Source organism: Strigops habroptila, chromosome 5, assembly GCF_004027225.2.
Source record: "Strigops habroptila isolate Jane chromosome 5, bStrHab1.2.pri, whole genome shotgun sequence".
In the NCBI taxonomy this organism is placed as follows: Eukaryota; Metazoa; Chordata; class Aves; order Psittaciformes; family Psittacidae; genus Strigops; species Strigops habroptila.
Window position 1 is genome coordinate 45,927,161 of NC_044281.2, and position 22,500 is coordinate 45,949,660.

General features: G+C 40.5%; 1 protein-coding gene across 2 annotated transcripts in view; it reads left to right on the plus strand.

Annotated features, from left to right (window-relative positions):
* The window catches only part of ZEB2 (zinc finger E-box binding homeobox 2), a 115,935-nt gene that overhangs the window by 89,265 nt on the left and 4,170 nt on the right, over window positions 1–22,500 (plus strand). For both annotated transcript variants that reach the window (XM_030487648.1, XM_030487649.1), the window contains exons 4-9: window positions 591–662; window positions 7,027–7,215; window positions 7,924–8,138; window positions 10,632–10,740; window positions 11,613–13,582; window positions 15,587–15,767. In XM_030487648.1, coding sequence (XP_030343508.1) covers window positions 591–662; window positions 7,027–7,215; window positions 7,924–8,138; window positions 10,632–10,740; window positions 11,613–13,582; window positions 15,587–15,767 — 2,736 coding nt within the window. The remainder of the gene's footprint in view (window positions 1–590; window positions 663–7,026; window positions 7,216–7,923; window positions 8,139–10,631; window positions 10,741–11,612; window positions 13,583–15,586; window positions 15,768–22,500) is intronic.

Consider the following 22,500-nt stretch of genomic DNA (forward strand, 5'->3'; position numbering starts at 1 on the left):
GCACACAGAGAGTGCACAGAGGACGCAAACAAATAGTACAGGCAGAGGAGAACTGACCACAGTTAAAAAATTGTTACATTTCTGCACCACTTGGTATTAATACATGGTGTACTTCAAACGAGGTTAAAATGACAATGACAGCTCAGATCTGTGTGACAAGATAGAAACAGAGATATACAACTTCTATCTTCCTTTTGTATTTGCAGCTTCTTCCAGGTATAGGTCTCACAGTGTCTGTTAGCTGATTATTTCTTTTAAATACGGAAAGAAGAAAAAAAAAGAACAAAAAATTTCCTTTTAGTCACCTAACTGCTTATTAGATTTGATACTGGGAAAAGCCCTTCATTTACTCCAAACAAATAGTTCTGTTTTCCACCACTCACTGTCATGTTTAAAGTAAATAAGTTCTCGGCCATCCAGCACTGCTGAACTCATTCAGTTGCCAGAACAAAGCCATTGTACAGAGGTCCACAACAGCCCTTTTCTCTCCTTCCCTTAGCAAGATCTTCCCTGTTACCACAGTGTGCTCCCTAGCTTTGTAAGCAATTCAATAACGTGCAAATGCTAAAGTGTGCATGCTTATTTCACAGAAGAAATGAAGGAAGATTATGACACTATGGGGCCTGAAGCCACAATTCAGACCACTGGAAACAATGGTACAGGTAAGGTATTGCATGATATGAGTGTTGTTTTTCTTTGATACCATGTAGAATTAGCTGTGCATGAAGAGAAGTAGTGATAAAACAATTTCTTTCTTGTTTTCAGTTGAATAATTGGGAAACACATAATTCTCCTGTTTTTTAATTTTTTCCCCCAATTTGATCACAACAGTGCAGCAACAAACTCATTTGGTGAGAGCCCTTGCTATCCTTCCTGTGCCTGCAACGTTCCAGCCCCTAACTCCTTTCAGCTGCTTCCTTGTGAGCTAATAGTTTTCAGCAGCGTGAGGAGATGTTTTCCCAGTGAGGGTGAATCTCATATAGTTTAAAGTAGCTGGACCAAGATACAGTAGTCTTTTAACGAGGGAGACTGTACAAAGAGCTTGATAATGAGGATGGGGTGCACCCTTCTTGACAACCCCAGATTCGCATAGTGCACAGAGTAAGCTACTTCAGAGACTGAAATAATCTTTTCAGCAAGACACACATAAACCTCTTACATAGACACACAGACACACACACTTTAAATGCATATTTATGAGATTATTATGTTTCTGGCTAATCTTTTTTTATTATTATTATTTTTCCACATCTCTTTCTTTCCCCTTTTCTTAGAAATCAATACATTTTTTGGAACAAGAAAGGGAACAGAGATGTTTAGCAGGCATCATGTACGAGTCATCTCTTTTTTTTCTCTGTAGCAGAGCAAAGCAGCAAAAGGTTTCTGTTACTATTTTCTAATCCAAATGAATTCAGGGGTTTACCATGTTCTTTCCAAAGGCCATAGGGCCTCACCCCATCCTTAGCACGGTTGAATGCCATACATCATTCAATGTTTCTTTTGCATTTTGTCACAATTTGGGATGTTGCAGATAGCCCCGATTTACATGGTTAAAAGTAAGAATTTTCTAGTGTAAGTATATTTCTATGCATTCCATTATGAGATTTAGTTCACAGGTAATGCCCTCTACAAATATTACTGTAAAAGTTGGTACCAAAGTCTTGCAAGGATTTTATTACTCACACTTTCCTGATGTTGGTTACACCCACATAAAACCCCAATGCTCTTATTAAGTAACACAAGAAATTTACTTTATAATTCTTGAGGGAGAAAATAATAGGAAAATAAAACTATGTCACTGCTTTTTTCACCTATTAGATTTGTTATGCATGAAAAGAGGGTGGCATTGAGGCACAGTTTATCACTACACATATAGTTAATAATGTTGCCATACAGAACTGGATACATATGTATTTTAAAAGCTTTTTCTTTTTCCAAGGGACATTAATAAAGTGACAAATAGTGCTTAGCACTTGGAGAAACAGGACTTTAAAAGATGCCTGATTCAGAAATAAGACTTGATGGTTATCTGAATTACCATTACCAGAGCATTTGAGGTCCCCTATCAGTCCGCGTGACTTTCTTTGCACATATTTTCCTTACCATAACAAGCCTCGGCTCTTTCATACTTGCAATGTGGCCTGCTCGAGGGGGAAGACTTCATGTCCTCTTAGCCCCTTCCCTTCCAGTATCTGATGGTCTCTTCTGTCTGCTCCACATCTTCCTCATCACATCTCTTTGGGGGCAGGGTGCTGTCGAGCCCCTGCACAGCCTTGCCCTATCTCTGCATGGGGTCCATGGGGTGTCCTGCCTCTTCTGAAACCAGTTTTCTGGGGAAAAAGATAAGAGTTGCCCCTATCCAGCTTGATGCACTGCAAACTCGTGGCTCAGAGTGCTCTGCATTTAAGCAGTCTGCATTTAAAATCAAAAGCTGCTCTGGATATTGCACCTGGCAATTCCTTACCCAAATGTCCTGTGCAAAAGTCCCAGCCTCCCCTTTACTCCAGCTGCTGTTTGCTGCAATGGGCAGCTTGTGTAAATAACAATTACAAGTTGCCTAGTGCTCTGCTGGTGTTTAATTCAAATCTTTTATCACTGAGTGGTTCAGAGCGATGCCTGGGTAGGTTGGGTGGAACTTGTTTCTGTAATGGCTGCAGTCTCCATAGCCTCTTAAGAGCTATGTCAGATTACTTAGTCACATTAAATCATCTGATACACTAAATGCCTTTGCCAGTCTTTTTACCTTGAGTGGAAGATGCCAGGTGACTATTAGGAGATGCAGCATCCTTTACGCAGAGCAAAAACTCCCACGCTATGCCTGTGGAGGTGGTCCAACCATTATTTGAGGAGGAAAGGGAAGAGGTCATTAGAGCCATTGAGATCCTTTCTAGCTAGTCTGGAAAATGTTAAAAATTTTCTTCTTGAGGCTCACTAATGGCTTTGTTTCTGAGTGTTCGGCTTCTATTTTTCCTTGCAGGTCTTAGGTACATTTAATACTGGTGTTTAATGAAATAGTTGAGGTGAGGCTGAGACTTGACCTGATGAAAGAAGTTGGATCAGTGACTTCATCTTCAGTGAAAATCATACCACAGTGACCTTCTGGTCTCCAGGGGAACCCCATGTAAAGCTTCCTACAGATTAACCTGGGCTCTTCCAGATGGGCCAAGGAGATCTCTTGCATTTAATACAACATGTCTCTACCTCTTGACACCAGATCTCGTGGTGCTCCATGACCTGGGCTGAGCACAGAGATAGGAGATACAGCTTCAGACTCATTCACGTACATCCAACCACAAAGTTGCATGCAACAACTGCAACGTATTTTTAACATCAAATGTTATTAGCAGAGAAAGGAAAAAAAAACCCAAAAGAAAGAGTCTCTGTTATTAAATTATTCTGCTATTGTCAGAATGGCCACTTCCTAGTTGTACTTAAAAAAGAAATCTTGTTGTCCATACATTAATCAGCTACATTTTTATAATGAGCTATGGAGGCTTTACAGTGGAAAAGCAAAAGTGACCATTAGAATGAAAATTTTAGTCTTTGGTCCTGCTACATTAATTTGTAAATTTTTCTGGGTTTTCTGAAATAGTTACTTGCCAAAATGGCATTTTGAAGAAGAGGTTCTTAAAAAGTGAATGAATAAATTTATATGGTTTATTTTATTCTACCTGTAACGGTTATTACAGCTAGGATGTTTGCAGAAAATAGACTAACAAAATCCCTGTAAACAAACAGAAAAATTTTCCCGGTTTTGATTACTAACGTCTGACAAGATCCAAGTAAAGATCTTAATATAATTTAAAGAAGGGGAAAAAAAAAAAAAAATGCTTCAGTGGGAGGAAAACAGAAGTAAAACTTGGCAAATTGGAGGACAGGCCGTTTTCAGGCTGTAATCTGTGTGTACCAATGGGGGCCTCTCACTTCCTGGCTAATGAAGGCTGTGGTTTTATTAGCTTTGTTTGCGATTAAGGGCAGCTATCACCATCTTGCAGCACGAGTTCCCACACAAAATAACTGGTCTCCCAAGCTCCTTGAGCCTCTCTCGGTTTATCTTGAAAGGTCCTAAATGCCTCCAAAGATAGCTTTCCTTAATGCATTATATTTTTATGTGACATGGCCACATCAGCTTTTGGAGCTGAAAATATTTCTGCTCTCTAGGCTCCAATAATTAATTAAAAAAAGACTTATTTGGTGAGGTCACCCACCATACATCTCGCTAAAATTCTTGCATCGCAGGAGGGGATGTGCAATGTGTGTGCAGTGTCAGCCCACAAGGAATCTGGGAACATGACTTTCCGCACGGAAAACAAATTAGGGCATGGGGGGGGAAGAAAGCCTTCCCCCCCTGAAATTGAGAGAGAAACCTAATGGTTATCAGATGGGTCTTTTTAGTAGCACTGGGTGAGCTTCCAGCCATGTCTGAATTGTCATTAACGTCGCTGGTGAGCAAACAGATACACATGTCACCTTTTGCAATTCATGTTAATCTGCAGTGTTGCAGCACTGGTTGTATTGTTTCAGTCAAGGATCTGTCGGCTTTTCCACTAAATCCCCTTGTTTTTAGGGGTTTATAATGTAGACATAAACATTTGCTTTAGCTCCCGGATTGCATGCACCGACATAGAAGCTAAATAATCCAGAGAATTAGGAAGCTGAGTCTAGTAATATTGCAGCAGTCTTCCACAGCCTGTTGGATCAGCCTCCAGGTAGATTTGAGGACCAGGAAGGAAGAACCTCATTTGCATTCAAATTTGGGACTGAAGCTCCTAATATTAACTCAGGCCTTGCTTGGTGGTTTGAATCCCTGTCCTATAAATGCAGTTGCAAGCTCCAAAACCCCCCAGCCTGCCTGAAGGAGGAAAAGGACACAGGGAGTCACCCTTGGAGCCATCCCACCTTTACCTGCTTCCGTATTTCCTCTCTGGAGAAAAGTTCTCTTTCCCTGCTTCACAGGTAGCATTTACTTGGTCATAGCCTGAATATGGCAAAAAATAACTTGTTTTCCTTGGATCTATTGCTAAGCCAAGAGAAGGAGAAGAGATGGGGTAGTGTTAAGCTGGAAAGTGAAGGATCTTGCAACAGTTGGAAGATCTAGGCATAACAAAGGAATAAAAAGTCAGGGTTCCAATGTAAAAAGCAATGCCTCAGCTTTTTTCTGATAAAAACAAAAAGTCAAGAACATAGCCTGACACTCTTCCACGTAAAAGGTGTACTTCAGTAACCACCGTTTTGTTATATTTCTCTCACAGCTACAAAATAGAGGTAAGGTACTCAGTCTTTGTCTCCGTACTCATACTTCCCTTCTCTAGAAGTTGCTTTTTTTTGGGGGAAAAATAGAGATATTGTTTCTCATGCTAATAGCAAATAACAGAAGTTACAGAAGGACCAAGAGAGGAGGGAGCTCTGTGATGTTGTAGCAATTCCTTACAAAACTGCTGTGATAGGAACGGAAGTTTCCTTCCAAAAAAGGAGTCCTGTGCCCTGTGTGATTTGGTCACTATCACTAAAATACTGCAGAAGGGTTGAGGAGCTGCTCAGCTCATACCAAAAGTAGGGCATATTTGTCTCAGCCAGAGGATTTGATTTTATTGACTAAAGGGATGAGGTTTGCATAAACGAATATCTGCTGTTATCAATGATGGTGAGATCAACATTTCAAATCAGGTGGTTTCAGGTTTGCAGTTGTGCTCCAGTCAAAGGTCACGTCTCATTTCGACTGTCAACATCCCCTTGCATTTTTGTAGGAAACTGAGGCAAAACATTTACCCATTTCCAAGCACCAAGGAGCTGGTTAGTCTCTCATTTCCAGTGGTACAAACCGGATGGTAATAACCCTGTAGGCCATAACCCCTTTGATTTCCATGAGTTTACTCCATATTGCTCTCTGCTGTCAGTGAGAGCAGAATCGTGCCATTTAATATTTTATTTTTACATTCATGAACTGTAGGATAGTTTATGGTGTTGCCTCATTTTCTTATTTCACCTAAGGAGAAATACATTAAAAATGTAATCAATCGTAAGCTGTTCTTTTCATTTACGGTCAGTTAAAAACAAGTATATTTAATTCCGTGCCACCAACTGTGTCTTCCAAGACCTGTTAATAAAAACAAAAATTAGAGAAAGAAAATTATTGGCTCCTTCCCCCCCCCCCCCAGTATAATTATATTAATATTTGTCTATAACATCCCAGATTTTTTAAGATCTTTTCTGTATGCAGTGTTCATACATGGAGGAAAAAAGCATATTTTTAGTAACAGGATGTTCTGCGGTTGAGCATATATTATGTTTCATGGACATAAATATGGACAATAAAAAATTTGGTTTACATTTAAGGAAAAGAAGGAAAACTCTTGTACAGACTGTAAAAGTGGTTTTAGGCTTGGTATCCCTGTTATGGTCTAAAACATGTGGTTCTGTTTGTAGAAATACATGAAGCAATACTTTTTGTAAAACAACCTATTCTCCCATTGTAATTTAATTTTTCAGGGAGGAAAAAAAAAATAAAAAAATGTGAGCAATTCTCTTCTTGTGCCTGCCACAGAAGAGCAGCCCAAGGCAGGACCTGTGTTGGAGAAGGAGCAGTTTGGTCTTTACTACCTGCAAGTCCCATCTCCCATGCGGTGACTGTTTGCAGGATCTGGGGACAGCTGAGCTCAGTCCTGTAGGCTGAGCTGCATTCCTGACAAAAGCCACGGGCCACCCAGGATCTACGGAAGGTTCAGGTTCCATAGATGAAGGATTACCCTGCATTACCCAAGCCTCATAAACTTCTCCTGCTGCCCCATAAAGCCCATGTTCCTGTTAATTTAACTGCCCACCCTTACTTCCATCTATGCTGGTGGAAAGCCTGCATTAATTTTGTTAGGAGCTAGAGTAAGACCAATGAGAGCGTGGATCCAGCTGCAGCCCTAGCCTCGTAGCTCCAGTACACCAACTCAGCCTGTACGTAACAATGCTAACTGACCCAAGCTCTTGAGGACGATGCACTCAAGCCCCTTTTCTTTCCCCCTTCTCTCATTTTAGTGAAGAATGCAAATTGCACGTCGGACTTTGAGGAATATTTTGCCAAAAGGAAACTGGAGGAAGGAGATGGGCATGCAGTCAGCATAGCAGAGTACCTGCAGCGCAGTGACACAGCCATTATTTACCCCGAAGCCCCTGAGGAACTGTCTCGCCTTGGCACTCCAGAGGCCAATGGGCAAGAAGAAAATGGTGAGGCTGTAATTCATTTTTAGCCAGTATCCTGACCTCGTGCAGCTGTTGCAATTATAAATGCACTACATGCCTGGGTGTTTACCTTAAAAATTGAAGAACAGCTGCAGCGGCATGGAATTTCACAAGCAAAGATTGGGGTTGTAATTTCAGTGTATTGTGATTTTTTAGTCAGCAAATTTATATTATTTGGCGGGTGAACTGAAGAGCTGAATTTAAACAGTGGAAAGGCTGCTGCTCTAGTTGGGAGTTTGGGAAGTTTTAATAGAGTTTTAATAAACAAAAGATGGGGTAGCCAGCCTATTGCTCTCCAATGCCTTGATAAATAATTGGAAAAGCTTCAGTAGGAAGAATTCGGTCAATGGCATAAGTAACATAATGAGCTGGGGCTGGAATGCAAATCGCCAATTGATCAGGAAAAGTATTTTTTAGTTTTCCAGCCAGCCAGGTCTGCGGGAGGAGTGATGCCTATAATTAATTTCCTAGCAGGGTCCAGAGCAGGTCTCGCAAGTCTGCCATGGGTGTGCACGGGTGCCGGTGCCTCCCGCCACCGGTTGGAAGTGCCGTCCCTCCCTCTTGGGCAGCAGATTGCAGCGATTCCTCTCATACCATCCTGGGCAATCAGCCCATGAGCTGCCATTGATTTGCTGACCTTTTGGCCTGCCTCTCTTCCTCCCTTCCCCCTCCCCCCATCATCCTGGGCCACAGACCTGCCACCTGGAACTCCAGATGCCTTTGCCCAACTGCTGACCTGCCCCTACTGCGATCGGGGCTACAAGCGCCTGACGTCCCTCAAGGAGCACATCAAGTACCGCCACGAGAAGAATGAGGAGAACTTCTCATGCCCTCTGTGTAACTACACGTTTGCCTACCGCACCCAGCTCGAGCGGCATATGGTGACACACAAGCCAGGGACAGATCAGGTGGGGGGCTGGTTTTAAGTGATTTCTTTCTGTAATAACCCCTTAGAGAAACGATATTGCTTTGATTGGCAATCATTATTAATTTTTCATGGCATTTTGAAGATGCAGATCTTTTAATGGTAATAGCTTTAATTGAGGTCTAAATGATTTTTTGATGGTCTCTTCTAATATGATTTAATAGTCTTATGTTCACGATCGAATGAGTGTGTTAATTTCTAATTTAGAAATTTTATTTGCACTTTAACTTGACTTTAGTTTCATTTTTATGTTCCTCAAAAAGTGAATGAAACTGTAGCATTTTAATTATACATTATTAAACATCTCAGCAATTTTAATTCCATTTTTCACCTAGTTTTACTTTGCAGTGTTGCAAATAGGAGCTTCAAGACATACTAAAAGATCCGATAATATTTTTTCATTACTTTTTGAGTAACCTTTTCAATCATGTGAAATTATGCGTATTTTGTATAATCGTTTGTTAAACATAATTACACATTTTTAGAATAACTGTTCCTTCAGTACATATAGACTCATTTGTGATTGTGCCACTAACACATGCATGCACTAGAATCGTGGCATCACTATAATTTGTGCAGCCCAGCAGTGTATCTGCAATAAATCAAAGCAGTTTCTTCCTCGATGTGATACATGTAATATTATATCAGTGCTGCACTTAAGGAAATGCTGCGTATCACAAACAGGTGTCTGAACTTCCTCAGTGCTCCTAAACAGGCTGGTGATAGACCTGTGCCACAAAACTCATTACATACCAGCAGAAAAACTACTCCTGTCCTCTCCGGAGAATTACTTCTGAAAACTGTCTTATGGAGGGCTGTAATGGAAACTCAAATTAAAACTTAAATAAATAAATGTGTGCATGGTGTCATATTATAAAGGCTTTATGCCATATTTATTTTTCTTAAAAACCTGAAAATAACAATCAGTTGTATTTCTTTTGGTAGGTTTTTCTCAGCATATGGTAAGTTCAGTTAGGCGGACACACATCTCCTAATCGTGCAATTTTTGCAATTAGCATTTTTAAGAGAACCCTATCTTTCGCTTGATCTTATATCAATATAAATGATTCTACAGAGGCTTCTCCTTTCCTTTGCGTGGCTTTTTCAGTAGACAAACACATTTTCACATGTATATTTTTCCTAAACTGATCCATCCTAAGGTTCTTTCTTTTGCTTCATATCATTAAAAACACTGGGGGAAAAAAAATACCTGCCTAGATGTTCATCCAATGTAACCGCCTGAAATTTCACATGCGAGAGCACGCTGGTACTGGTGCATTATGAATGGTAGCTTTGGTGTTGAAAAGTCTCCTCATTTGCTCATGGCATTTACAATTAGTAAATTAAAATGATTGTATCATATTAACAGTGGCACAACTAAAGTTTATAGTAGTCCTCAGAGGGCGATGGGGGGAGACAAAACAGCTGTTGCTGTTTGTTTATGCAACTCAGCAACATATGAGCGCGGGTCCCTCAATGGCGCGCAGCGGGCTGGGCTCTGCTTGATCTTTGAAGGTTGCTGCTGTTTGAACAAACCTCCCTGTGTCCCATGTAACACCATCTGTCTCGCCAGGAATGTGGGAAGAGGCAGCACACCCTCGCAGTTGTCATACCATTTCGGCGCTGCCTTTTTTTTTTTTTCCCCCTTCTTTTTCTCCCCTTTCTCCCCTCTCCCTCCTCCTGCAATAGTCTTTTGTGTTGTGGCCACCTGCAAAAGTCTGACCTCCTACCTTGAATGTCCAGAGTGTTTGGCTGCATTATTATGAACGTTATTACATTTATTTATTTTCTTTTTTTTTCTCTCCAAATTCAAAGTCTTTTTTGGGCTTTTCTTGCTTGTTGCAAAAAGGTCAGCTGCCTTTGATTGTATCTTTATGCCACTTTTAACTTTCAACTTTCCCTTACCCCTCAGAAGAGCACCGGCAGGAAAACATGGCACGAAAGGTAGCTCAAGTCTTCCCTGCTGCTCTGTGATTTTAAAATACATTTTCCAGCATCAGCTCATGCTGAAGACGCAGTCTCCTCTGATTGATAATGAACTGAATCTTACATGAAATGCCACTAACGACAGTGTTTCTGTCTTTCCTCCACAAGCAGTAAACAGAATTTTTAAACAAGCGGAGTCCCACATGTTCAGAATCTGCTAGGAATATTAAGAGCCACAAATCTTCTTATAAAACAGTTTCTCTCGTCATAAGATACCTTAAAGCAACACATTTCTGATGAGAGGCTTAACAAATAATTCTAAAGCAAATATCGAATGCTTATGTGAAAGTACTTTCTCATTTGTTTCGGTTTACTGACAACATTTTGATTTTTATTGCAACACTGATGAGACAAATAAATGTACATGCAGACCTTTTGGTCCGCTTGATAAATTCAGAGTCACATTAATTTTGGTTTTTTTTTTTTAAGCTAGAAATTCATGGTTTCTCTTGCATAAAATTCATGTTGGTGTCTTTTTTTTTTCTCCCAGCACCAAATGCTGACCCAAGGAGCAGGCAATCGCAAGTTCAAATGCACTGAGTGTGGCAAGGCCTTCAAATATAAACACCATCTGAAGGAACACCTGCGAATTCACAGTGGTGAGTAGCAGAGGTGCTGGTGTGCTCATTTGCATTTTGTTTAATTAGCTGAGTTTTAAAGACTGCTTAAAATTTACACAGTTCTGCTTCTGGCTTCTTGGAGCTACTAAGGTCTTTCATAAGTGATATCTGAGTCATCCTCATTTATCATGCTGTTAATACCACAGTCTTGCTGAAAGATTTGGAAATAGTAAAGCTTCCTACAAATAATACAGATTGTTTGTTCGGCAGTTTGAGTTCAGAAGCGTTCACTCATTTCTGTGCAGTTGGACCTGAAGAGCCCATTATATTTTCCATAACAAAAAGTCTCCCCAAGTGAAATACAGCTCATATTCTCAGATAACGATTAAGAGCAAAGCGTCTCATTGTGAATGACTTGTGCATTTGGTTCTCCTTGACACAGCATCCAGCACACGAAATGCCACTGGGCTCTGTCCAGGCACAGACTTCCACCAATGCTGATGTGGAGGTCCTAACATCAGGATTCATTTTCTCATACCATGCTTATTTCCAGTGAAAATTCCATTTTTCGGAAGAAAGGGAAAGAAAAAAAAGAAAGAAATAAAATTTGAACAGTCTGGATTTGATTTGAACCTGCTTGCCAGAGGGTACTTACCTGTAATGTGAAATGACCAGTCTGGTACCAATCTCACACCTTATTGCCAGCTGAAGATCATGGGTCCAAACTGACCTCAATTCCCCTAGAAAGAGTGCAGTGGTGTAAAGCAGTGGTCGTGTATGATCATATTCATAGAATTAGTATTTTCTTCAGTCAGTGGACACGCAGACTATCAGTTGGGTATCAAACGTGATTGCTTGCAATTATAGAAGCAATAGTGACAATTAACATTTGGTTTTAATTATCATTTTAGGTGAAAAACCATATGAGTGTCCAAACTGCAAGAAACGTTTCTCCCATTCTGGCTCCTACAGTTCGCACATCAGCAGCAAGAAGTGTATTGGTTTAATCTCTGTAAATGGCAGAATGAGAAACAATATCAAGACGGGTTCTTCTCCTAATTCTGTATCTTCCTCTCCTACTAATTCAGCCATTACACAGCTGAGAAACAAGCTGGAGAATGGCAAACCACTTAGTATGTCTGAACAAACAGGCCTACTGAAAATTAAAACAGAACCACTAGATTTCAATGAATATAAGGTTCTGATGGCCTCACATGGGTTTAGTGCAACTAGTCCTTTTATGAATGGTGGACTTGGAGCAACCAGCCCCTTAGGAGTTCATGCTTCTGCTCAAAGTCCAATGCAGCACTTAGGTGTAGGGATGGAAGCACCATTGCTTGGGTTTCCTGCGGTAGGCAGTAATTTAAGTGAGGTGCAGAAGGTCCTACAGATTGTGGACAACACGGTTTCCAGGCAGAAAATGGACTGCAAGGCTGAAGAGATCTCCAAGTTGAAGGTTTACCATATGAAGGATTCATGCTCTCAAGCTGAGGAACAAGGAGTTACCTCCCCCAGTATTCCCCCTGTGGGTCTTCCAGTAGTAAGTCATAATGGTGCCACTAAAAGTATTATTGACTATACATTAGAGAAAGTCAATGAAGCCAAAGCTTGCCTCCAAAGTTTAACCACAGACTCAAGGAGGCAGCTCAATAACATTAAAAAAGAGAAGCTGCGAACCCTAATAGACCTCGTAACTGAAGACAAGATGATAGAGAACCATAATGTATCTACTCCTTTTTCATGCCAGTTCTGTAAAGAAAGCTTTCCTGGTCCCATTCCATTGCATCAACATGAGCGTTACCTGTGTAAAATGAATGAAGAAATCAAGGCAGTCCTTCAGCCTCATGAGAACATGGTTCCCAACAAACCTGGAGTGTTTGATAAGCAAACCCTCTTGCTGTCATCAGTACTTTCTGAGAAAGGAATGACTAGCCCCATCAACCCATACAAGGACCACATGTCTGTACTTAAAGCATATTATGCTATGAATATGGAACCCAACTCTGATGAACTACTGAAAATTTCCATTGCTGTTGGCCTTCCTCAGGAATTTGTGAAGGAATGGTTTGAACAAAGAAAAGTCTACCAGTATTCAAGTTCCAGGTCACCATCACTGGAAAGGGCCAGTGCCAAAGTGGCGCTGGCTGCCACCAACAACACTCCCACGAAAGACTCTTTGTCAGCCAGATCTCCAATAAAGCCTGTGGACTCTATAACTTCACCATCTATAGCTGAACTCCATAACAGTGTTACTAATTGTGATACTCCTCTCAGGCTAACAAAACCTTCTCATTTTACCAATATTAAACCAGTTGATAAATTGGACCATTCTAGGAGCAATACTCCTTCCCCTTTAAATCTTTCTTCCACGTCTTCTAAAAACTCCCACAGTAGTTCTTACACTCCAAACAGTTTCTCTTCTGAGGAGCTTCAGGCTGAGCCTTTGGACTTGTCTTTACCAAAACAAATGAAGGAACCCAAAAGTATTATAGCCACAAAGAACAAAACAAAATCTAATAGTGTAACTTTAGAACACAACAGTGTTTCTTCATCATCTGAAAACTCAGATGAGCCACTGAACTTGACTTTTATCAAGAAGGAGTTTTCTAATTCAAATAATCTGGATAAAAGCACTAACCCAGTATTTGGTATGAACCCATTTAGTGCCAAACCTTTATACACAACACTTCCTCCACAGAGCGCATTTCCCCCAGCCACTTTTATGCCACCAGTCCAGACCAGTATTCCTGGGCTGCGACCATACCCAGGACTAGATCAGATGAGCTTCCTACCACATATGGCCTACACTTACCCAACTGGAGCAGCTACTTTTGCCGATATGCAGCAAAGGAGAAAGTACCAACGGAAACAAGGATTTCAGGTAAATTGTTGCAATCATTTTCCTTTGAAAGGCTAAAAAATAGTATTTTGTGATATGTCCTCTTACACAAGAAAAATCCCGAAGCTATATTCAACATTTGCAACAAAATTAGCAGAGTTTATTTTAGTCTGGACTTGCAAAAACTCAGTGCAGTAGGAAAACAAACTGCAATTACCTTAAGAGCACCTCTACTTGGACTCAGAAGCAGTATTAATACCTTTAAATAGGCATAACACTTATGATTTTATTCTGTTAAGCACTCAGTCACTTCTTATTAGACTTTTGTCTAAATAATAATAACAACATGCATGAAAAATCCCATCCTGCAGGAAAAAAACAAAGTGAAACTTTGTAGGGAAACCGATCTCTGCAGGGCACAACTACATTTCAGCGTGGGGAAAAGGAGCAGTGGGAAACCTCTTGGGAATCACCCCCACACTTGGATGCAAAGCTGTATCCCTGTAAGTGGAGGTCCACATGGCCTTGTAGCAGCTCTGTCCCATTGAAAGCCCTCAAAGCTTCCTTCTCCATGTTTTTGGGGGGATTGTTCACCCACCATGCATGGGAAAGGCATTCTCTCTTCTCATAAATGTCTGGAGGATGAGAAACATTGACGTGTTGTTTCCCCATATCCCGTTCCTTCAGCCCACCTACTGCCCTTCCCAGACTAGCAGTCCTCTAATCCTATCAGTCATCTGGAACAGTTTTGAAAAAAACCTGGAGATTAAACAAAATTATTTGGAGAGGTAGCAGCTAGGGACCTTAATCACAAAGGAAGTCCTTCCCTGGACATGTAATCTGCGTCGGCACTTCTTCATGCCTGGGTACAATATTTAATCCTTTTCTCAGAGTCAATACATGAGTAGTAAAGGATTTTGTCACTTGCATTCCTACCGCAAAGAGCTGCTTTACAAAAGTCACATACTTTTACATCTTTCTGCTGGTTTTGTTCAGATATAATGTACAGAGTTTAGTTAAATGAGATTAACTGATTACAGATTTTTATTTTTTTTTTTTACGTTTGCGCATGTTCTCCTATGTCCTATTATGGTCTATTAGTAATTTTACTGACTAGTAAATGTTTTATAATTTCAAATGTGAAAATCAGGTACGGTATTACATTACAGGCTGCAATCCCTCTTTGCACAATAGGAGCATAAATAGCACTGCACCTCCATAACAGCTGTTCCACTATTCCAATTTACAGTACATCTGCCCTCTTTGTAAATGTATTTAAGCCTATTTAATCTTCTCTAATATTAATTAGTGCAAACCTAGTCTAAGAAAACCGAACAGTGTGATAGCAAATGGAAATGTATGTTATCATGCAAGTTTGCACTCTCTGGATCAAGACAAAATAAATATCAAGAAATTTAATAATTTACTGATCCACATTCATTATTGCTTAATGCTGAAGGCTGTTTTAACATAGATAGAACATTGATAAAAAGTGTTATTAATATTCCCTATTTCAAATTACAAAATTAAATACAAAAATATAGCTTGAGGCTTTTAGTCGGGAGACATACATTTAAATGGATTGCATAATAATAACATTTGTACCTAAATATAAAATACAATTAAAACCTTTCTACAGATACAGAATATAACCAAGTTTCTGTGTTTTGAAAGGAATGATTTCTTAGCTGTTGCTCACACTTACACCTGTAAAATATTACAATACCATTTGCTGTCCACAGAGACCCTCTCCTTTGCTTTTTCTGCTCCTTGAAAATATTTAGTGCTGAGATTATAAATACTGTCCACTTGTGTAAATCATATTACTGCAGAGTGCTCAAAGACAGAAAGTTGGTCTAGTCATAGAAGGCTTCTCATTATTTCCACATTTCCCATCAGATGTAGTTTCATTTCCAACGAGTTCCTAAGCTGAGACGGACCACCATCTTAAGTAGACATGATTTTGACTTCTCTCGGGTGGTTGGTTCCTCCATGGGAAGGCATGGTGGTAGAAATGGGTGTCACTGATGGGTGGTTTCCTCACAGGGAGAATTGCTTGATGGAACCCCAGACTACATGTCCGGCCTTGATGACATGACGGACTCCGACTCCTGTCTGTCCCGAAAGAAGATCAAGAAGACAGAAAGTGGCATGTATGCATGTGACTTATGTGACAAGACATTCCAGAAGAGCAGTTCTCTGCTGCGACACAAATATGAGCACACAGGTAGGATGGCCGCACGTGCTAAGGGGAGGGTTGAGGTCCATGCTGTGCTCTTCACAGTCTTTCACAAGTACGCTTGTGCAATGAATGGTTTGACAAGTGCTGAGGCTCTCAACAGGGCAGAAAATATCTTTTGCTCAGTTCAACATATTTTTGAATTCTTTTTAATGATTATTGCTTGGTGAAGAACTGTTGGATGTGATGGGGTGAATCCTGGCAGGTGCTATGCGATGTGTCATGCTGAGCATTGGTAGCAATGGTGGTACTCAGCATCTTGCAGGATTACCCCTCTTCAAATAAGGCAGGCCTTAGCACTTAGAAAGAACTGCAACTTGGTCAACACAAAATCTGGCACAGGAAGGAAGGGTGACAGTATATTTTTCGTTTCTTAAACATTATCTGACCCTGCATCATTTAATCCTATAGAAGAACTTCCACTGACATTAGCAGCGTGAGCAGGTTCTGGCTGAGTTGTCTGAAAGTAAACTGCTCACAGGGGTTGCTCTTGCTGTGATCTTGCATGCCAGCAGCACAGGCAGGTTACATTTCACTTTTTTGCTTCTCGGTTAATGCCCAGGGAAGGCTTCTTTCTTTCCCGAGCAGGGACTGATTTTTGTCTAGTTCAAGGAAGCTTGCCAAAGCTCACCACGGATCGTCAGCTTAAAAAATATTTTGGTTTGAAAAAGACCCTCCATCACACCTATGTTGGCCATGGTTCCCCTTGCAGGCAGTGCTCCCTTTCCCACTCTCAGTCAGAACAGGCATGAGCCCAGAGGTGGAGATCTCTCCAAGGGGGATGCATCAGCTCAGCATGTTTCAGTTAGGGGAAAACGGGACCGGAGCTCCCCATATAATAGAGATATCAAGTTATGTTAGACAAAGGGAATGTGAATTATCATGTGAATTATTGTGCAGCAGGACATAAACCAAACACCAACTTCCTAGAGTTAGAAAAAGCTTACTCAGGAGGAAATTTTCCTTAACTTTGAAAGCTGAGTCCCAATTCAGGAAATGAAGCAAGTCACATCATCCTTCAATCTCACCATGTGATAGTAAAAAATGTATACCTCTCTATTAATACATCTTCCAGGCTGCACATAACCATTTGGCATTTCATATATGAAAAATTTACAATTCAGAAGTGGCCTGTGCCTTTAAAAAAAATTTCATTTACTTTGTTATTTTTCCTTCTTACACTTTTCTTCCAAATTTTAAGATAATCCCACACAGGAAAATAAAAAAGGAAGTTAAAATACATATGGGATTAGGAAAGAAAATTAAAAGCAACATTTTGGACTAGATCAGCTAGTTCATTGATGGAATGTGCTTCCCACTACATTATTCAGATCAGATTGTTTATTCAGTAGAAGAAGCTTTGAAGGCTTTACGTCCCTGCACCTTTCCTCTCCTGAATGATTTTATTACAGCCATCTGCAAACATTATGGCTTACTACACTAGTACCGTAAAGCTCTTATGTTAGAACTGGCCTTCATATATATTGGGATCTGGACATATGGTTGAATCCCATAAAGTTGGTAGTCCATAAGGTCGACAGACATATGGTTTAAAGGCTGAAAATTTGACAAGCTGAAATGTGTGCAATCACCTTGATTTGCAAAATAAACTTCATTTGTAAAAGCAAAAATATGTTCTGATCTTTAAGTAGCACGGGAACCTACTGCCTAGAAAAATACCACACAGCTGCAACGTAGGGACTTTTCTTCTTCTTTGCTCTGTCCCTTTCAGTTTCTCAACTTTACATCCGTCAATTTTATGGGACTCAGCCTTATGATCCAGAACGTGTATACAGTGTTATATTTAACACGCTAGAACTACAGCACATCATCAAGCTTGAGTGTGGCATTTAGAGACAGGAACGATGGTCTTGTGGCAAAGGCACAGGCACTGAGACTGAGAGAACTGCACTCTTTTCTGCCTTGCCACAGACTTCCTTTGCAAATCTCAGCAAATTGCTTCACCTTCTTTCACATTTGCCCATCTTTGAAATAGAGGGAAATGACACCAGCCCACCTCTCTGTGCTGTTGTAAATCTTAATTCATGTAGGCTGAAATCCTGCAATGGAACTTGCTGTATAAATTTGAAGTATTATTAATGACATGCTTGCTTTTATAGAGCCTCCATGCATCACGCTAATGTTAGATAGAGGTGGTTGGAGCTGTGAAGACCTTGGCTGGGCCAGCTCCATCATGGATCCACAGCCTTCAGGAGGCAAAATGCACTGGGAATTTGGCTAATGGCGTAGCGTGCATCTTAAGTGAATTTCAAATTAATTTGATAGTTTTGAAAAAAGCTTGCAACTGCATTTATAATATAGATATGAAACTGCAGTCTGTTCAGTGGAAGGAATCAAATTGGAAGTATCAGCATCTTCTGCATTTGGGATCATCGTAAAAGTAGGCGCAGATTTTTCAGTCAACTTTTTGAAACCTAAAAAAGAGAAAAAGCTTGTTTTCCGAGTGTGTTGCTGTTTTCTGACCAGCTGATCACGATCTGTTGTTACTTCATTAAAAACATATTTTTAGGAGGAACACTTCTTGTCTTTCCTGGAAAAGCACAAATAGTGGATGTTGTTTATACTGATGTCCTTTTTCGTAAGTAAAAAAAAACCAAAAAAACCCAACTATGTGCTTTTTGGGTTTTTTCTGATATTTGAACAATCAGATTTTTGTTTGTCACCACTTTACATGGTTCACATACCTATTGCAAACAATGCTAGAATGAGGGTTAAGAGATTCAGACAGAAGCCACGTTCCTGCTTTGTAGCCCCTAAATATTTACCCCAGAGAAATGATTTGGAGCAAGAAATAACATTGACAGATAAAACTACATGAGCTGCCCTAATCATGTGTTACACCAAATACTGTAAAGGAGAAAACGGGAATGTCACTGAAGTATTGCAGTGGAGCTAAGTTTCCCTTCCAGGGCAAGAAGAATGGGATTTGGCCAGTTCTTTGCGTCAACCCAAGAACTTCTAGTAGGACCATGTGGATGCAGATCCAGGAGCTCTGCCATTACCTCTGTACTCCATGGCTGCCACAGCTTGAGTGCACTAGGAAAAGGGGCCCAGATTTCACAATCTATAATTTTCAATTTATGCAGTAGTAGCAGTATTCTGCAATAGCTTCTAGCTTCATGTGGAGAAGGAAAATTTATTGTGTTACTGCAATGAGTGAAATGCATTGGTTCTGGCATCTGAATCTGAAATTTAGTGTAAAGGCCTCTGCTTGTTGCAGGACCAAATTCTGCCAAGTTAATTTTGGGATGACATTCAATTTTAAGAGAAGTTATATTGTCCCTCTGAGAATTTGAGCTTCACAAGATCCTATTTCTTTAAAACCAGGGAATGCAGCACTGTAATTACGGTGTAGAGCACAGCAGGTAGCACAGGAATTCAGTGCTCACATTATTTTCCTGTGAAGTCTTATGAACTCATCCTAACTTTGGTCAGGCTGAAATTAGTTGAGTGGATATTGCATGTGTCGTTGAGTGGATATTGCATGTGTCTAATCTCAGATTTATCCATGCTGCTTAGCACAAGGTTCAAGAAACTTTCCATACTAAAGATGAAGATGTTTCCCTTCGTGGTAAAGCATTGGTGCCATTTGATGAGCAAAAAAAATCTTTGCATTGCAGATAAGGAGGGAAAACAATAGTAGGTAAGTGAGCAAGAAAGCAAACAGAATGGAGCATCTGGAAATAACAGAAATATCCTGGCTCCTGGGTAGCAATCCAGCGCCCTTGGGCCGCCAGCGTTGTGTTGGGCTGATTCAGGAGTAAGGTGAAGGTTAGCATTTGTTCTGCTGTTGTCAACACCCATGTCTGCTACACACCAGCTTCATCGTAGCTTTGCAAGGAAACTTGCAGTGTGCTTGCTCTGCAACAAAACCTGGAAACAGTTTTTCAGAATCCTACCTAGAAATTTTAAATCCTTTCATTGTTGTTCTATATTACATCATATTCTATTTTATTACTTGTGTGGGCTGTTGAGGGCCTCATAGCTGAGCTAGTGCTTTCATCCTTTCCTTTTCCACTGTATATTTTATTAAGACCTCTTTTATATTTTTGTAGCTTTCATGCTGATGCAAGCACTAGTTTTATTTCCAGATTGATTCTGTAAACTAAATATTGTTCTTGAGCCTGGTAGCAAATCAGCTCTCTCTGGCTAGTATTTTGAATTCCCAGCTCAGGAGTTTTCTTTATTTAGAGCTTGATTCATAAAAAATTTACATGCTATTTAAAGGTTATTTTTTCTTGCTTTACTCTGATGCAAGTTTAGAATTCCCCCTTTTACACTCAAATAAAGAAGAAAAAAGGATATATTCTATGCTTGTGAAATCTGTTCTGTAGACAAGGTCTTCTATTGAAAACAGAACAGGTGCAGCTTGGGCAATTATATATAAATTGCATTTATCTGGCACCTTTGACCGCTTCGCTGTGCTCTGGCCGCTAATCCATTTCCATTGGGACTACAACTAACATCCAAACCCCCATGCAGCTTCAAAAGAACTGCCTTCAAAAAATAAAAACAAACTGTCACAGAAATGTTTCCTTCTTTCCTCCAAAGAGTGGGATTTCTGTTTGGCCCCCTCTCACAGAAAAAATACCTACTTGCCTTAGGCAAAGGATGGATGATATTTAGGCTGGGACCAGCGACAGCTTATGATCTGATGTCTTATGACTTTTAAACCACTGCAAATGTGAAATGCATAGCTTTTTCAATCACAGGCTTTTAGCCCAGGAAGATTGAGAGATACTTACTGCTAGAGGTTTTTTTCGTTGTTGTTTTGTTTTGACAGAAACGCAATTTTAGAGACTTTGCAAAGAGATTAGTCACAATTTCCCCTCTGTAAATTGAGTGCAGGCCCCTGTGGGAACCTCTTTTTGCAGATGATGGAATAAATAAGAGCCCAAACGTTTCCTTTAGATATTTGAGAGAGATTTATCATTCAGTTTTGCTGCAAAATGTGGCATCTACCTCACGCATGTACCTTATAACACAGAGTGTTCTGTGAGCTCTCCTGTGAGGTGCCATGGGTATCTCTCTCCCAGTTCAATCCCACATGGATGACACAGGTAATCTGAGATGAGACTGGGTAAAATGTGGGGTGGGATGTTCAAATCTGCTTCCTTTCAACCCATCCAGCCCACTGATATGATATTGCACAACAATGCTCTTACTGCATTAGCTAAATAGCTGATAAAGCAGCCAGAACTACTTACAATTGTAGGTTCTTCCCAACCACCTACAGGTGTAGGTCTCCCCATCCACCTACAATTCTAGGTTCTCCCTATCCACCTACAGCTGTTGACTTATCCTCACCAACCTACAAGTGTAGATTTATCCCCATCCCCAGTGTAAAATACCTTGCTTCAGCTTTATTTTATGGCCTACTAATGCATTTTAGGGATTAGGTACTCCTTTTAATGGCTGAAATACTGGGTTTTGCACACGGGGGAAAAAAATAATTCTTCCACAAATGTTCAGAAACCCAATACATTTAAAAACATATTTCAATTAGTGTTGTAACAGCTGCATGCTGTGCACTGCTAAGGTATGTTGTATGGTGTCTGAACAAAGAACTTTGCTCAAGCTGTCATGTTCCCTCAGATCAAAACTGAGTCCTTGATATGGATGTGGTAGACTAAATAGCTCTACTATAGCCTTTTTAGTACTAATATAAATTAATATGAAAATACAAAGTATTTTAATCTTCTCATTTCTAAATTAATGTATAAAATATAGGTGATTCCCTGCCAGGCTATCACTTTGCTGGCTGAAGGGAGGCCCCAGGTGATAGGAGCAGGAGATGCAGCATTGAATGAACGCCATGTGCAAGGGATGAGCAAAGCAGACAAAGACTGAGGGACAGGCACAAAGCCCAGCCTTGGGAAAGGGCAGGTGGAGACAGGTGTGGATGAGAAGCAGTGGAGGTGGCTGGCTTCTGTTTGAAGAGAGAAAAAGTGCAGGGTAACTGGATGGAGCACAGCTGTGGGGTGAGAAGGGTGAAGTGGGCCTTAAAAAAATCAGCAAATAACAGAGAAGGAGCATTGCTGTGGAGAAGTGGAACAAGATGAGGGTTGGACTTATAGATGTTGGGGAAAAGTAAGTCAGAGGGAGGGACTGAGACAGTGTGGGCAGTTCAGTGAGGAGGAGGACACAAAAAAAAATCCTGAGGAAAAGCAGAAGGACCATGAGGGAAAAAATAAAGGAACAAAATTAGCAACTATGGAGATACTAGCAAAGGGACGGTAGTGTGTTGCTCTGAGTGAGCTCAGCAGGACAGCTGGGACAAGGCAGGGATGCAGGCAGGCCTAGCTGGTGCATCCAGCTGGGTGGTTGGTGGCATTGGGAAAGCTCCCACCTCACTCGTGAAGGTTTTCTTCTGGTAGCGCTGGGGTTTAAGGAGTGCTTAGGTCAGGAGTGCTTTGGGATGTTATGCTAATTTGAGTAAGTGACTAAATCATGCTAAAATCTCCTGAGCTATGACTGGGGGATTTCCCCACTGTGGCAAACTTGTGCTCCGAATCCAGGTAGCTGCCTCCCAGCTCTGGATTCGGTGCACCCCCAGGTCAAGGCAGAAATACATAATTAGGAAACAGATCATAAAACCAATACTGATATATTCCAACATACCAAGCTTGAATTTTCAGTTTTACTCTAAGGGGAAATAAAGAAAAAAAAACAACAAAAAAAAAACCAAAAACAAACCTGT